Below are 14,602 nucleotides of genomic sequence, written 5' to 3' on the forward strand. Positions count from 1 at the left end.
TTAAATTTTTTTTAACACATTTAATTTAAATATTTTTTTAAAAAAAATTATGATTTCTTTTTTAGGAGAACTGAACAAGCAAGGAAGAGGGAAATCTTTCTCTTATCATCTTCTTTGTTGAGCCTTTCTCAGCTTTCCTTTATCTTTCTTCCAAGAAATCGACAGAATTTGACCTTAATACACAATCACTCTGCTCTGTTCATTCTCACTTTCCATTGTAATGAAACAATTGCAGAGCAGTGTTTCCAAAGAACAGCAACTATCTTAAAACAAATCACTCCTTTCATCCACGTAGTTGCTCAATAGTATCAGAGAATGGGATTGAGGATAAGAATAGAAGCAATCTACAGTGATTCGACAACTAGCTGAAGAACTTATTTCAAATAGTTGGTACAAAATTTCTTGATCTAAGAAACAAGTAACATGCCCCCAAAGGAGTGAGGGGAGGAAGGACGCATTACATTTTCAATACTTAGCTGAACAAGTCTTATTCAACAACAAAAGGAAAAGGAAGATCTTTGATTCATTCTGAATCACTCTCTAAACTCATCGCCTTCAATCCTCTTTTTCTCTGCAGAGAGAAGGAGCTAACTCAGTGGGCATTTCGAGAACAGAAAGCAAGTTAGGAGAAAAACAAGCAGATGATCACTGGGCATTTGGAAGAGAAGAGCATGTGTACCTTTCTTGATCCTTTCTTCTCCCTCACCTCGTATCTCTCCTGGGAAAGATCTGACAGCCATGCTCCTGGACTCACTAGCTAGAAACAATTCAACCAAAAAGAAGAGTTAGTTCCATCTAATATGAAGATGAAACAGAAAAAGATCATTTTTTTTTCTTCTGAAACTTGGAATGTTGAGGAAGTGTTGAAGGAGAAGAGGCGTACAAGTATGCATTTTTGGATGTATTTGGAGCGTTTCTTGGGTCTCTGTGGCAGCTTACAGCCTTTCATGGCCATGAAATCTTCTTCTTTCTCCTTGTTGGAGAGGGATATAAAGAACCTGGGCAGGGCCACGGCCCCACCTCTCTCATCCCCGCCGCCTCCGACGCCGCCCGCCCCGTTTTCCCCTTCGCATCCGTGCGCCACCAGCGACCCCCTCGTCGTGTAGCACCGATCCTCCTTCTCCGGCGACGACGTCGCCGACCGCGATCTCTGGTTCTCGCTCCCCACGGATTCGGACCTCCTGCGCGGAACCCAGGCATCAGCAACTTCAATCTCTTCGTTGGTTCTCCAAAATGCCTAAAACGGTAGAAAAATCATTCCTTTTGGTCATTTTACCTGAGGGGGACTTGCGCGGGGTGCCGAAACCGCGGCGTGGGGAAATCCCTATCACCCCCGATGACGATGCGGCGGTTGATCCGGGACGTAGCCCTCCTCCTCCCATCGGATTTAGCCGGGGAGCCTTCCTCTCTGACCTTGACGCAGCGGAGGCGCTTGCAGCTTCCCCACTGCAAGGGGAAATCGCGCTCCGGCGGAGCCGCCCTCAGCGGCGGAGCTCTATGCTCCTTCGATTCCTTCTCCATCCAAACGAATCCCACCAAACTGTCACCCCCAAGCCCAAGGTAACTCACAAAAAAGACGCCTTTCCTCACACAAAGATCCGATCTTTCTCGATACCCAGGGCGAAGCAACCAAAGATGCGAGCTTTCGTGCAGATTCACGCTCGCAGATCGGGAGGAAGCGCGAAATCGACAAGGGAAGAGGGGAATCGAAGGGCGTAGAAGGCTTCCGAAGAGGGGCGGATGAGGATGGAGGCAGGGCCGCCCACAGCTGCTGGTCTTCGCTTCCCGTCCTTCCCTTCTTCCCCTTCCCTTCCCTTGTGTACCCGCAAGCAGACACTTATCTGCAAGTATTGATGAAATTGTCGAGCTGCGATTTGGACCGTACGTTTTCGTATGGACGAGCGGATGCTCCACTGGATTTATACCCCAAATGGCTCGGCGGCTTTAGGTTTTCACTACTTCAAATTTTGACAAGCTGAAAGAAAGGATGGATAGTGGTGGTGGCTCATTTCAAAAAAGCGCCAACCCTTTGATCCACTTGAGTGAGTGAACCTCGCCTAGAAGTCACAGTCGTGATGGTTAATACTATGAAAGCATCAGCGTGGTTACCATTTTGGCTTGCACTCGATCGAAAGGGCTAATGATACGGTCGATATCTAATATGTTCTAGGTCAACAAGATGCATCTACGCGGTCTCACCTAGCGTTGTCTAAGTCATTTTGAGTTTGTTCAAGCTAGTCCGAATTGCTTACATGTCGACCTGCCAAGCAATCCAACCTCTTGGTCTATCGACCCATCGAGCAGTCCAACCTCCTAACTCATCATTGATCTTGCCTACCGCATTGATCCTGCCTACTGCTAGTCTTACTATAACGTGTGAAGGGACACGTCGATTACAATAGAACACTTCAAACTTTGAAGTTCAAAGAGATATGCCCTTTGAATTTTTCTCTCTATATAAGATAAAAGAAGAGTGTTTACGTTGTCATTTACTTTTACTTTATTGTTTATCATTCTTCTTTCGATTATACTATTTGAAACTTCATGATGACTTAGACGATCTTGTCGGATCGCCACCTATGTCTAGGATTCCTATTTTTTTGAAACCTTTATATATATATTGGAAACATATGAGTTTAGCCGGAAATTTTTTATAGATTGAAATTATATTTGATCGATAATTTTTAATTTTTTAGGGGTCAAAATTAAATTTGATCGATATTTTTTTATTTTTTACTAGTTTTATTTGCTAATTTTTACTTTTTAACTTATCATAATTAGATTTATTAGTAATTTTTAATTTTTTAATGATCAAAAATTTTGATCGATAATTTTTAATTTTTTATTAATCAAAGTGAGATATGATCGATAATTTAATTTTTTTTATTATAAAAGTTAGATTTTATTGATGATTTATAATTTTTTTAATTAAAATTTGGTAAATAATTTTTACTTTTTATTGATAAAGTTTGATTTACATCGAAATGTTTTGTCTAATAAACTAAAAATATTTATTAGTAACTCATATTTTTATTAAAAAAAAATTTAAACATTTAAAAATATATTTAATATTTCCTTTAAATTTTATTTTATTTTCTCTATCTTTCTTCTCCTGTCATTTTTATACTCTTATTATTATATCTCTTTTTTTTTATGATTCTTCTTCAATATGAAATACTATCACTAAATATTTTTTACTACCTATATTTGACTGAAGTTAATTGATTATAAAAAATTAAAAATTAAAATATATATTAACCAATATTATAATAATTTATTATCAAATTTAATTAGTATTTTTAATATTTTGTTGACTAAATTTAACTTTATTTAGTTGATTAACAATATTTATTAGGTAAATATATTATTTTTTAACAAATTATATATGAAAATTTAGGAGAATTTTTTTCCTCAATTTAATTATGACCCATGGTCACAATTCTCAATTATAAAAATAATCTTTTATAATGTATGGAATTATTCTTTTAAATTTTACTAATAAAATTAAATATCTTTAATAATATTTTATATTAAAAACTACTTTTAAAAAATTAATTTCTATTTTTTTAAAAAAAAAAAGAAAGCCCCAACTATTTTCTGTCTAGCGATTTAAAAAGTATTAAAATTAACGATTCTAATCCAGGTAACTCCCGATGAATCCTTCAACATGTATTATTTCTTACAAAATCGATTATATCGGGAAGAGAAAATTTCAACATCATCATTCTTTTATACAAAATAGATTTTTATTGCATCAGTTAATATATAAGTTAAGTCATTGAATGGGTGTCATCGCATAATAATAATAATAATAATTATTATTATTATTATTAATGACGATGATGGCCATTATTATTATTCTCTATAACTATTACTAAAACAATCAATTAAATAATTAAATACAAACCAAATATACATAGAATCACTTATATACCCAACATGACTATTAACACAAATGACAAAAATAAATAAATAAAATCTGAAATCGAGATTGGATGAAATTGATAGTGAAGTAGGAACAAAAGATATGATCTCGATATAAACAAGATACAAGATGGCCTTGTTCTTTCAAAAGATTGAGATGCAATTGATGATAACATTATTGAGTTTGCCATAAAGTTTGTAGACATTTCATTATTTTAAGACCCGTAAGTCCGATATATAGATATAGTACATTACTTTGGCATCCACTTTGAAATGGAGAAAAGTCGAGCCTTTACTCACTATGATGCAAAAAATGATAAATTCCAGTCAGTCTAATGGACTCAATCCCTGAGGGTGGCCGGTCCGATCCCACGGAAGTTTCCCACCGACTACCAGGGGTAAATCGGGAAGCGCATACGGCGGCCAATCCAGATGCCCAACATCCTTTGATTGCATTCCCCATTTGGAAGAAAATTCTTGCAAATACGCCGTAGTTGGGGATCGAACCGTGGGTCCTTGGATCACAACCCGGATGTCCTACCGTTGCACCATTGCCCCAGGGACTACTTACTGTGATGCAAAGCTTCTACACAAGGTGGCTATATAGTTAACCATTTGACAAAAAATGACTCACTAGGATTAAGATGCAAAATTATCGCCACCACAATCGCTAATACCTAAGGATGTAAATGAATCAAATGTTTCTGAGAAATTTGATGTTTGACATGATGAGTTTATTTTGATGTTCATTCAATACATATAAAGTCAATTATATGAATAAGTTTAAATAACTCGTTAAACTAAATAAGTAAATTTGAACATATATGTGTTCAACTCATTAATATTCATGAATAAAATTTGTGAACAATATTCACGAATAAAGTTTGTGGATAATGTTCATAAATAAAGCTTATGAATTATGTTCATAAACAAAGCTTATAAACTATACTTATCAATAAAACTCTTATTAATATGATAAATAAATATAAATTTTTTTAAAATAAATAAACAAACTTGTATTATCAAACTTAATAACCAATCAAAATTTTTAAAATTATAAAATTTTCAAACAATAAAAAAAAACTTAAATTAAGAGCTCCAAAATATATAAACAAATCAAGCTTGAACCAAACACAAATTCATAAAAAAATTAAGTCAAATTTAAACAACTATTTTAATCGCTTGATTCATTTTAGATTCAATTTGATTTGACTCAATTATCTTATCCAATAAATTTAAAAATTAAGAAACTGGACTCGACTTAGCGTGTTTACAATTCCTCATCAAAAGTATTATATTATAATATACCTTGTCTAAATTAATAAAATTTATATAATAAAAATGGGCCTTAAATTAGGTCAATTAGGCCGGCAGCCTAATAAGAAAGTAGATTTGTATTTGTTTTTTTTTTGCCTGTGTGTATGCGATATTAAAACAATTCGTATGTCTTCGTTCTCTTTGGTTTCCATCGGGATGGGGAAAAACAGTTGTGTGAGGTTGCCGCCTCGCTTCTGTACAAAAGGTGGAATCCGCCACCTTAGCGGCCCCACACGATCGGTCCTACGACCATTTGTGAAGAGGTAAATCGAGAAATTGTAGTTGGTCACGACGCAGGAGGGTATTGCCTAGCTTTGTCAGGATTCGAACCTTTGCCCTCTTCTGCAAGTCTGCTGCGCCGTAACCAACTCAGCTATGCCTTGGGGGCGAGGTTGCCGTCTCGCGGGGACTATTGACGGTGGTGGCGCTGTGTCGTCATGCAAGAGATAGTGATTTTTACGAATTGGGTTGGAGAAATTCGATTGCAGAATGCAGAGGGAAGACGGAATTACTTTCCACCAAAAAATATTAAAAATTGATCAATTAATGAATTCATAATTCCATCTTCTAGTAAATAAAAAAATAAATTATCTTTTTTACAAAGTAAATAGAGGAATGTTTTTCACAGGGAAATTTTTTTATAATTTTTAATTTCATCCTTGCAGATTAAAAAAAAATACCTAAGAGCGAACGAAGATCTACTGGGATTTTTTCATAAAAATAACTGACAAATACTTGCTAGGATTAAAATGAAAGTTAGAATTGTGTATTTTCAAGTGTCTATTCGACGCTGTTTCTTGCCCCGGCTGCCTTATTTATTTCAACCTTTTTAATAAAAATAAAATAAAGAAACCTCAAAGAAATTTCCACGTGGCGCAGCCACCCAGCTCGTACAGTAACCCATCGCCATCGATCAACCAAACTAAAAAAAGGACCTTCACCAAACTACAAGCCCTGAAAGAAGCTTCGGGAAATCTAGCAAGAACCGATTCCAGACGGATTCAATGCGCATTCCACTCTATTAGTCTGTCGCATTTATGGCCAATTCAATCTGCCATTTTCCTGAGAAGAAAATCGCATCGAGAATTAATGAGAGGATATGAACCAGAGAAATGGGTTGGCGTGAGACAGCAGCCAACGTAGCCTGCGTGTCCTCCCTGTAGGGTCGCTATCAATACACATCGCCACGCCATTACTGTCAAATTAATACAATTTCTTTGCTAGAAGAATCTGCGAGCTAGAACTAGTTTTGTTTTGGGCAAGCAAAATCCAGAAGTTCAGATAAATCTATGTATATTTACAGAGTAATTGGAGCAGGCGAACTAGATGTTGCAGTTTATTTAGAGGTATATAATTGAAAGGAAAGGAAGAGCTGCTGGTCAAGCAGTGGCGCAGTAGCCTCCGAACGATATGTGCGCCTGGTTCGGCCTCGTTGCTCGGTGCAGCAGCATCATCGTCGTCGTCCCCCTCGACCTCTGCCATCGAAACAACCAAAATCTCAAATTTATTATTATTATTGTTTTTAATGTTAACGTGGAAGAAATGGCAGAGAGGTTTGTCGGCCGGTAATGGACAATAAGTACCTTGTCGTCGGAGTAGATGCAGAATTGGATCCTGTGGCTGTGCTGCTGGCTCTGCAGGTGTCGTCCCCCGAGCACAAACATGAAGGCGGTGGCGGCAGCGGCGGCTCCCAGAGAGCAGAAGGCGCCTACGCCGACCAACCTCCGGTTCCATGTGTTCATCGGTTCGCATCCGTCGCCTTTACGGTCGCCCTCAGCTTCGGCCTCCTCTTTCTCCTCCTCCTCTTCCTCTTCCTTGCCTTCCGGCTCCAAATGAGTCAGGGTGGCTCCCCGGGGGGACTCCACTTTCATGTCGACGAATTCGTTGTCCGTGAGCTTCTTGAAGAAGACTTGGGTCACCACGTCGTGGCGGTGGGGGTCGACGGCGATCGCCGCCGGCAGCACCACGGTGATGTCCTTGAATTCTTCAACCAGCTCCTTCTTCTGAGCCTCCTCCGCGAGTGGGGCGGAGCTCGAAGGGCTCAGCTTGCGGTCCACGAGAGGGAGAGACGGGCAGATGAAGTAGTTCATGTCGACGATCAGCTCCTTGAACACCACATCTCTTTTCGCCTCATGGCCCAATTCGAGAAAGCTGTCGGCGTCCGGGAGGAACTCCCACTCCTCCAGCTCCATCTCCGAGAAGGATTCAAGGTGGAATTGGAAGAAGATCTAGCATGGAATAGTTGGAAGAATTTGCTTCCAAGGAAGAAGAAGAAGAAAAGAAGAAAGTAACAGTCCATGGCATGCCTGATTGGGGGGGTTCTTATCCTCGCCAATAGAGACACGCGTGAAAAGCTAGTTTAGGGCCCACTCCTATTGAGATTTTTATTATCCCAGAAGAAAAAGTATAGAAATGGGGTTCTGAGGTAGAATAAATAATTGATTGTTATTGCTTCTAGTTCTAGGGGGTCGTTTAGGACACCTGTTTTAGGGCTTTTTTTAAGGTGAAGGCGTAAAGACTCATCTGGCTTGGATTATTTGAGTGATAAGAAACGCGGAGAAGCAAGGTAGAGATGCGATGAACCTTTAAGGCAGGATCACATTCACATCCCCGTTTGCCTGCCTGTTCCGGTAAGTTTTGCTCTCCTGCATGGATTAGAATGGTGGAAATAGATTAGTAATGATAAAGAATAATATAAAGATGTTGATGTGGCCACTGACTTGATAAAAAAAAAGTGTGGAAGGTGGACAATTTGATCCAACAATAATATTTGATAAAAGATAAACATTTCAATTTCCTTGTGGAAAAATACCTTTGGAAGATTAGTTCAAATACAATGGGCACTAGTATTCTATCAAAACAAATACCATGGAACATTTCATGGAGGAGAAGGTACCTACAGAGAATTTTAATTTTAAGGCTGGACCGTGTGCTCTTTGGCTGCCTCTGTCAACAACAGATAAATATGTTCCATCGACTCAGTTGCAGAAGGATACCTGCATATTAGTTTTCCTTAAACGAAATTTCTAAAATCACCAAATGGATCCAAGGACCACTGAAGTTTGGAGTTGTGTTAAGCGCTGACACCTAACATAGATTATGTAAACAAAACTAAGTCAAATAGTTGCTCATAAGATCATCGAATAGCCATAAAACAAATAAACAAACTTGCAGAAAGATATGTGCCATCATAACCTAGAAAAATAGTGGCGTCGAAAAACTGTAGTTTTTGACAACAGGATCCAAACTTTCAAGAGAATGCATATTGTTATTAGATGCCATCGCCCAAATAAATCTTGGCATGTTTAAGCTGAATCATAGTTATCATGTTACACTATTGGATTTGTAGATAACTTCTGAGTTCAGTGTCTGTCGGCTATGGTTTTTGAGTCTGCTATAAGGTTTCCTAATGAATGACAGATACAAACATCTTAAACCTCAATCCATCACCAAGATCAATGTTCAATCTATATCCTAGATGTTTGATGTCTTCACCTGCTAAGCAGCTAAAGTTGGTTGGCTTGAAGATATTCATTTCAAAATTGATATGCTGTTTTGATGAGATTCTCCAATGCTCTAAGATGGTTAATTAGATTGATTACTTAACAGTAATTTCATCCGGGCAATGCTTAGTCAAGAGAGAAACAAAAAGGCACAAAAAGATGAGCATGTATATCCCTTACTTAAAAATAATAAAAAAGAGTATCTATGTTACAATTTGAAGAAACATGCAAGTTTTGCAACTTGGAAGCAATAGTTTAATGTGCCTTCCAAGAGGGGAAATCCTAGGAATCATGGTAACATAATTTAAGTGATAGGGTATATAAAAAGACGCTAACTGAAGATAGAGTATTTTCTAGTTAAGTTAATCTTATACGGAATCGTCATCATCAAACTGTTCTAGCAAACTAGAAACAAGATGCGTGACACTTAGAAATCCCACATTCATATAGATAATATTAAATTAGTAGGATCAAATTATCAATCAAAAGTCCAAAATGCAGCTTAAGGAGATGAATATAATGCATGACACTGAACAAGCAAGATATTAGCAAACCATAAACCATAATCTCTTGTTTTGAATAAACAAACATGTCCAAACATAGCCTCAAATTCTGAAGAGTCCTACATTCCCAATAAAATCATCAATTGCTTCAAATCAAAACCTAGAACAGGTTTAAGTTGGCATTGCCAAGCCCACTTTACTCAAATCAGAACAGTTATGCTGCAACCAAGTTGCATAACTTCTTTTAAAAAAGCATTGAGAATAAACATAATTTTGTCAGAATTGAGAATTACGGTTCAATAAGTTGGAGACCAAGAAAGATCAACAATAATTCAGCAAATACACCTAAAAGAAAATGTTCAATATCAGAATAACTGCTGGAAAGTTGGTTGACGATGTAAAGCACATTGAAGAAAATGATATACAGAAATCATATCACAGAGAAGTCATTGACGCTACAAAATTTCCACAAGCTCTCAAGGCAACTTAAAATCTTCATATATATGTCAAAGATACTAGCTGTTGTTACAAGATGGATGGTTAATAGAAGGCAGGCTATCCCTGCCTAAAATGCTGCAAAGTAGATGAATATTTTCATTCCTGGAATGTGTAAGAATGCATTTTTAGCACCTTTTATTACCAAATTTAACAGATGCATCTATACTAATTCACAAGCAAGCATCACAAGCAAGCATCACATGAATTTCCATTCCCTAAATAACACACGAATTCTATCACCATACATATATCTTTACTAAAGAAAAAAAAAACATTGGCTCAATGTCAGGCCCAAGATTGAAGCATTAGTGCAGAAATTGGCACAACAGTACCAAGATTGATAATAGAAGACCATTGGCATCCTTACAGTTAGTATAAGGATCCTCCAATCATTTTTTTTTATTTTCATTATATTAACAAACAAAATGTGTGTTGTTACATTCCAATTGAAGGTCCATTTTACTACTAAGCATGTCCATATGAGATTAATTTGGGAATGTTGGAGACTTTGATATTCCTCCTAATTGGCAATTTTATATGCTCAATCGTGACTCGAGACCCACAACCCCATCCCACGAGTAAAACTACTTGCTTTCTTTTCACTTTTTTGTTTTTTTTTCTCCTTTTCACTTTCATATAAGTATCCATACTTGTCTTTGTTTCATAAATCTTAATGAAGAAAATAGAGAAAGGAAGATAATATGATAGAAGAAAAAAGGGAATGAGATGAAAGTACTACACCTTGGTCAGGCACCAAGCTTCATCTTCCTTTGTATAGATACAATGAGTGCACATGCACACCATTAGTTGTTGATAGTTGTTCATGCTATTTTCTCTCAACACAAAATGCTGCTATGACTGATGTTATAGGTGCTTGTAGACTCTGGTTGGAAATTGTTGGGGGTTGAATGCGCTATTTATGTTATGTATCTCCTCTAATATTATCCCTCAAGTCAGTGCATACACATCGATGATGCTCAACTAGCCTAGTAGAAACCAGAAAGTGAAAGCGATCTCTTGTAAATACCTTGGTGAAGAAATGGATTAACTAGTACTTAGTTCAGATGTGATCTACTAAAATGGCCCTGTATTAAGCATACTCTCCTACAAAACAATAGTCAATTTTAAAGTGTTGTTTGTTTAGTCCTGAAACACGGATGGCCTCAATGTAGTTAGCAATCTAGTTATCACAATAATAGAGCACTGGCTGTGGATTGTCCAACTTCAACAATCTCCAAGAGTTTGTTTATCCAACAGCTCACATGTCATTGCAGTCATTGATCCCTACTTTGCTTCTATTCATGATCTTGAGACGATCAATTGTTTTTTTTCCATTTTGCAACGTCTGATAAAGAAAGTTGGCAAACAAGTGAGTCAATAAGCAGCTGGCCTTATCTGAGTCACAATGGGGAACAAAGTCAAAGGAGGAAGCCTTTGGAACAAAACTCTTAGTCATGGATTCTTCTTTAGATATTCAAGACTTGTATCGCAATGTTCCAATGTTCTTGTCTTAAAGCTTCTTCCGTGAATTGAACAACAACATTTCATCTTTACAATAGCAAAAAAATTCATCAAAATCCACACCCTCTTTTTATATGTATATCCTTTAATAGCCACTGAGCTTTATACCAATCAATGCTTTAGTTGGCTCTTCTATTGACCATACATACACATCAACAACTTATAGGTTTCATTTTGGTCGACAAGGCTTCAATCCTCATTATTTCATTATTCTCCAAAGCTTATATCTCCACTGACATTGCCTCTCTCCATCATAGATATCGTGCCACATTAGAATGAGATGTTAAGTCATTATTCAAACCAATGACAACTATATAATTCACACATTATTCAGGTCAATGACAACTATATAATATTTCATGAGATGATATTATAATATTATAAGAGATACTTTTCACTGGCACAAGTCGTACCTTAAGAACTTAAAGTCATGCCACAAGGAGTTGGAGACTGAATATCTGAGAAAAGGTAATCATGTGATTTCAGATTTGCACTCTTTGGCCAGGTTAATTCTTTTACCTACTCATTACCATCTCTTTTGCTGGCACTTTTTGTTCTTTCACTTTTTGATTGTGTTAACTCTTCGTCTCTTTCAACTTATAATATGGAGCACTTTAAAGCTCTCTCTGGATTTCACTCAAAGGAATCTAGTCTCTAAAAAGAGTCATTTTTTCCATTGACCTGCCAAAGCCAGTCCTAAGTCCAGCTAAAAAAGGCGATGGTTGCACATTAGGTTGCCAGCCAGCATGGATTTTCAGCTAACATTCAATGAATGAATCCATCAAACAAACAAAACCACTAATCCCCTTTAATCATGACCAACTCAGCACTCTCCCTCCACTCTGCACATCCTCCTCTGTGGCCACTAACAATAGGTCTTAGTCATCTGCTATGGTGGTCATAGCTCAGTTGCTCCACTTTGGTGGTTCTCTCCAGGTCATGCGACTCTCAGTCAGCTCCTCCACTCACGTGACTCTCTACAAGCCCATCAACCCTTGGCTAACTCCTCCATCTGCACTCTTCACCTGGGTAATACGGACTGACCTCAGCACCAAGCGTTTACTCCAGCTTGGTCTCTTAAGCATTGGTGACTCATTTGCTAAAACAGCCACAAGTCCAATGACAGCACCTGCAAATCCGGGGGCATCACCCACAAGCATAGCGGCAGCATCCAGGGTGGAACCTGCCAAAAAAACTGCTTCTCCATGATGGTAATCAATGGAGAGGACAGCATGGGCACCTCAAAAATCATGCTCTTGCATGGGAAACTTGCCCTGAATGCTAGAGCGGCTTAGGTGGTTGATTGGAAGTTGTTGGTTGCATTGGACTATGTAATTGGAATTTGATGGACGTGGATTGTGCTGCTTATGATACACGTCTCCTCTAATATTTCAACTTAATTGAGAACAGAGTTCCCCTTGCTCTGAACAAACTCAAGTCTGTCAAATTGCCATTCAATTTGCTTCAGAAGAGAAGTTTTAAAATATCTCTTGCGACGAAAACTCTATGAATAGGTAGATATGTGATCATAGAGCATTTTGAAGTAAAGAACCATTTTTTGCTTTAGATTTTTCAAGCAACACATTGGACGATATGATAGCTGGAATCAATTTCATATAATTGAGCTAAAAATTGAAAATATCACGTCCAATAAGAACCATTGGTATACACATACCACAAGCCTACGATGAATGAGGAGGACACAGCACAAAATTACTCAAAGGAGGGCTATGAGAATGAAGAGCAAGAGAGCAGCGATGAAGGAGTACTTGAGAGCAGCGAGGAGGATGGCGACCGAGATGAAGAAGAGCTGAAAGACAACCTGGACGCTGGCCCAAGTAAGGAGGCCGGTCAAGGCAACGGCCAACGCGTTGTCGGGGTCCGGCGACAAGAGATCTCGCCAGCGAAGGTTGAATGCGACCGGCGGCTGGCGTTCCCTCTTCATATCTCCTCCTCCGTTTTTTCTGTTGTTGTCGGTAACGTTGTCTTCATCTTCCTGCTTCATCCCGTTGGCGCCGTCACCGGCAGCGCGGACAAAGGGGAAGGCCCTCCGAGGCCTGGCGCCACCTTTCGGCCGTCGCTTGATCAGGAAAAGGAGAGACGTCGGTTTCAAGGAGAGCGTGGCGGATCCATGGCAGGAGATGGGAGGGAGGGCGGAGAAGGAGAAGGATGCGATCATCTCGGCCTGGAAGAATTGATCGGAAGGCGGCGAGGCGATAAAAGAGGCGTAGGGCTGCGATAAGTCCGACGCATTCAAGTAGGGGTCTAAAAATAAACTCGACTCGTCGATCGGATTCGGATTGTGTTGAGTTAGGATTGATTTGAATTTAAGAATTTTTAATATTAAATTAAATTTTATTTTAAAAATTAAAATATTTTAATTTAATATTTTTTAAAATTGGATCGATTGGATTATTCGAATTGATCATTCAGCTGACTTCCAAATGTTGAATGCAATCGTATATTTTCATTTTGTGATAGTCGATCAACATTAAAAGAATAAAATAAGTTTAATAAGAATTTCATAATATATAATGCTAGTATTTTTTTTATAATTCAAGTGTCGAGATTCACTCAATTAATCTGAATCTGAAGCATAATTTATATAAGTTGATTTTTAAAATATTCATCCAACTCTAATATTTTTATTTATTCTCTTAAATATTTTAGGATTGTATAACACCTGAGAGTTATATAGTACTAGTCATGATCCACCCATGATCTATTTTATTTTTATAATATTTTTATCACTTTTTACATACTCATTACCTTAACTATTTCTTATATTTTAAAATTTACAACTAAATATAACATATTCAAAAAAAATTTTACTCAAATATTAATTTTAAAATATAATGTATATTATAATTTAAATTAACTGATAAAAAATGATGATTTAATTTAATTAATATAATTACTCTTCTTATTATTAAGTGCGAGTTATGACTCTTTTTAACAAGGCATTTAAAATTTAAAATATATTATTTAAATTTTAAAATATTTATTATAATTTATTTAATAAAAATTTAAATACATCACTTATATATTTTATTTTTTTAAAATAAAAATTAAATTATTAAAATTAGTTATGATTTGTTGAAGTTAATATTATATGTACAGCCCTAGATTTTTGGAAATTACGAAAATATAATAGAAAGGAAAAAAAAAAAAATTCTGAAACTGATTCTTAAACTTCTGGAAGTTCCGGCCCACGATTAGCCTCGAATTACTGTGAACCCGGTTGTTGTCAACCCACTAATTTTACTGGTTCTCGAAAACCCTAACGATAAAAGGGTCGAGACAAGCTCGCAATTCCTGTGAGAAAGAAAGCGAGTA

General features: G+C 37.2%; 3 protein-coding genes across 3 annotated transcripts; all 3 read right to left on the minus strand.

Annotated features, from left to right (window-relative positions):
* Positions 1–350: 350 nt before the first annotated feature.
* Positions 351–1,826, minus strand: LOC141840382 (uncharacterized). Its single transcript, XM_074728357.1, has 4 exons — positions 1,277–1,826; positions 884–1,181; positions 680–757; positions 351–571 (listed from the first exon to the last, which is right to left on the minus strand). The coding sequence occupies exons 1-4, from the start codon at positions 1,519–1,521 to the stop codon at positions 524–526; spliced, it is 669 nt and encodes a 222-aa protein (XP_074584458.1). The 5' UTR covers positions 1,522–1,826; the 3' UTR covers positions 351–523.
* Positions 1,827–6,517: 4,691 nt separating this feature from the next.
* Positions 6,518–7,546, minus strand: LOC141842299 (uncharacterized). The gene is made up of 2 exons (XM_074730509.1): positions 6,825–7,546; positions 6,518–6,716 (listed from the first exon to the last, which is right to left on the minus strand). The coding sequence occupies exons 1-2, from the start codon at positions 7,431–7,433 to the stop codon at positions 6,621–6,623; spliced, it is 705 nt and encodes a 234-aa protein (XP_074586610.1). The 5' UTR covers positions 7,434–7,546; the 3' UTR covers positions 6,518–6,620.
* A 636-nt stretch (positions 7,547–8,182) lies between these two features.
* LOC141838466 (uncharacterized) lies at positions 8,183–13,485 on the minus strand. Its single transcript, XM_074725952.1, has 2 exons — positions 13,036–13,485; positions 8,183–8,328 (listed from the first exon to the last, which is right to left on the minus strand). Exons 1-2 carry the CDS (start codon positions 13,443–13,445, stop codon positions 8,274–8,276), a joined length of 465 nt encoding a protein of 154 aa, XP_074582053.1. The 5' UTR covers positions 13,446–13,485; the 3' UTR covers positions 8,183–8,273.
* Between the last annotated feature and the right edge of the window lie 1,117 nt (positions 13,486–14,602).

The sequence above is a fragment of the Curcuma longa genome, chromosome 11 (genome assembly GCF_044706935.1).
Source record: "Curcuma longa cultivar G26 ecotype Majalengka, Jawa Barat chromosome 11, ITB_CL_G26_1.1, whole genome shotgun sequence".
Lineage (NCBI taxonomy): Eukaryota > Viridiplantae > Streptophyta > Magnoliopsida > Zingiberales > Zingiberaceae > Curcuma > Curcuma longa.

Excerpts from the sequence above, each read along its gene's own strand:
- LOC141840382 (XM_074728357.1), bottom strand. The coding sequence starts at position 1,521 with ATGGAGAAGGAATCGAAGGAGCATAGAGCTCCGCCGCTGAGGGCGGCT. Across the intron at positions 1,182-1,276 it reads CCCGCGCAAGTCCCCCTCAG|GAGGTCCGAATCCGTGGGGA; the intron begins GTAAAATGACCA and ends GGTTCCGCGCAG. Across the intron at positions 572-679 it reads AGAAGAAAGGATCAAGAAAG|AGAAAAAGAGGATTGAAGGC; the intron begins GTACACATGCTC and ends TTCTCTCTGCAG.
- LOC141842299 (XM_074730509.1), bottom strand. The coding sequence starts at position 7,433 with ATGGAGCTGGAGGAGTGGGAGTTCCTCCCGGACGCCGACAGCTTTCTC. Across the intron at positions 6,717-6,824 it reads GCATCTACTCCGACGACAAG|AGGTCGAGGGGGACGACGAC; the intron begins GTACTTATTGTC and ends TTTCGATGGCAG.
- LOC141838466 (XM_074725952.1), bottom strand. The coding sequence starts at position 13,445 with ATGATCGCATCCTTCTCCTTCTCCGCCCTCCCTCCCATCTCCTGCCAT. Across the intron at positions 8,329-13,035 it reads ATCCTCCTCGCTGCTCTCAA|GTGTCAGCGCTTAACACAAC; the intron begins GTACTCCTTCAT and ends AATCTATGTTAG.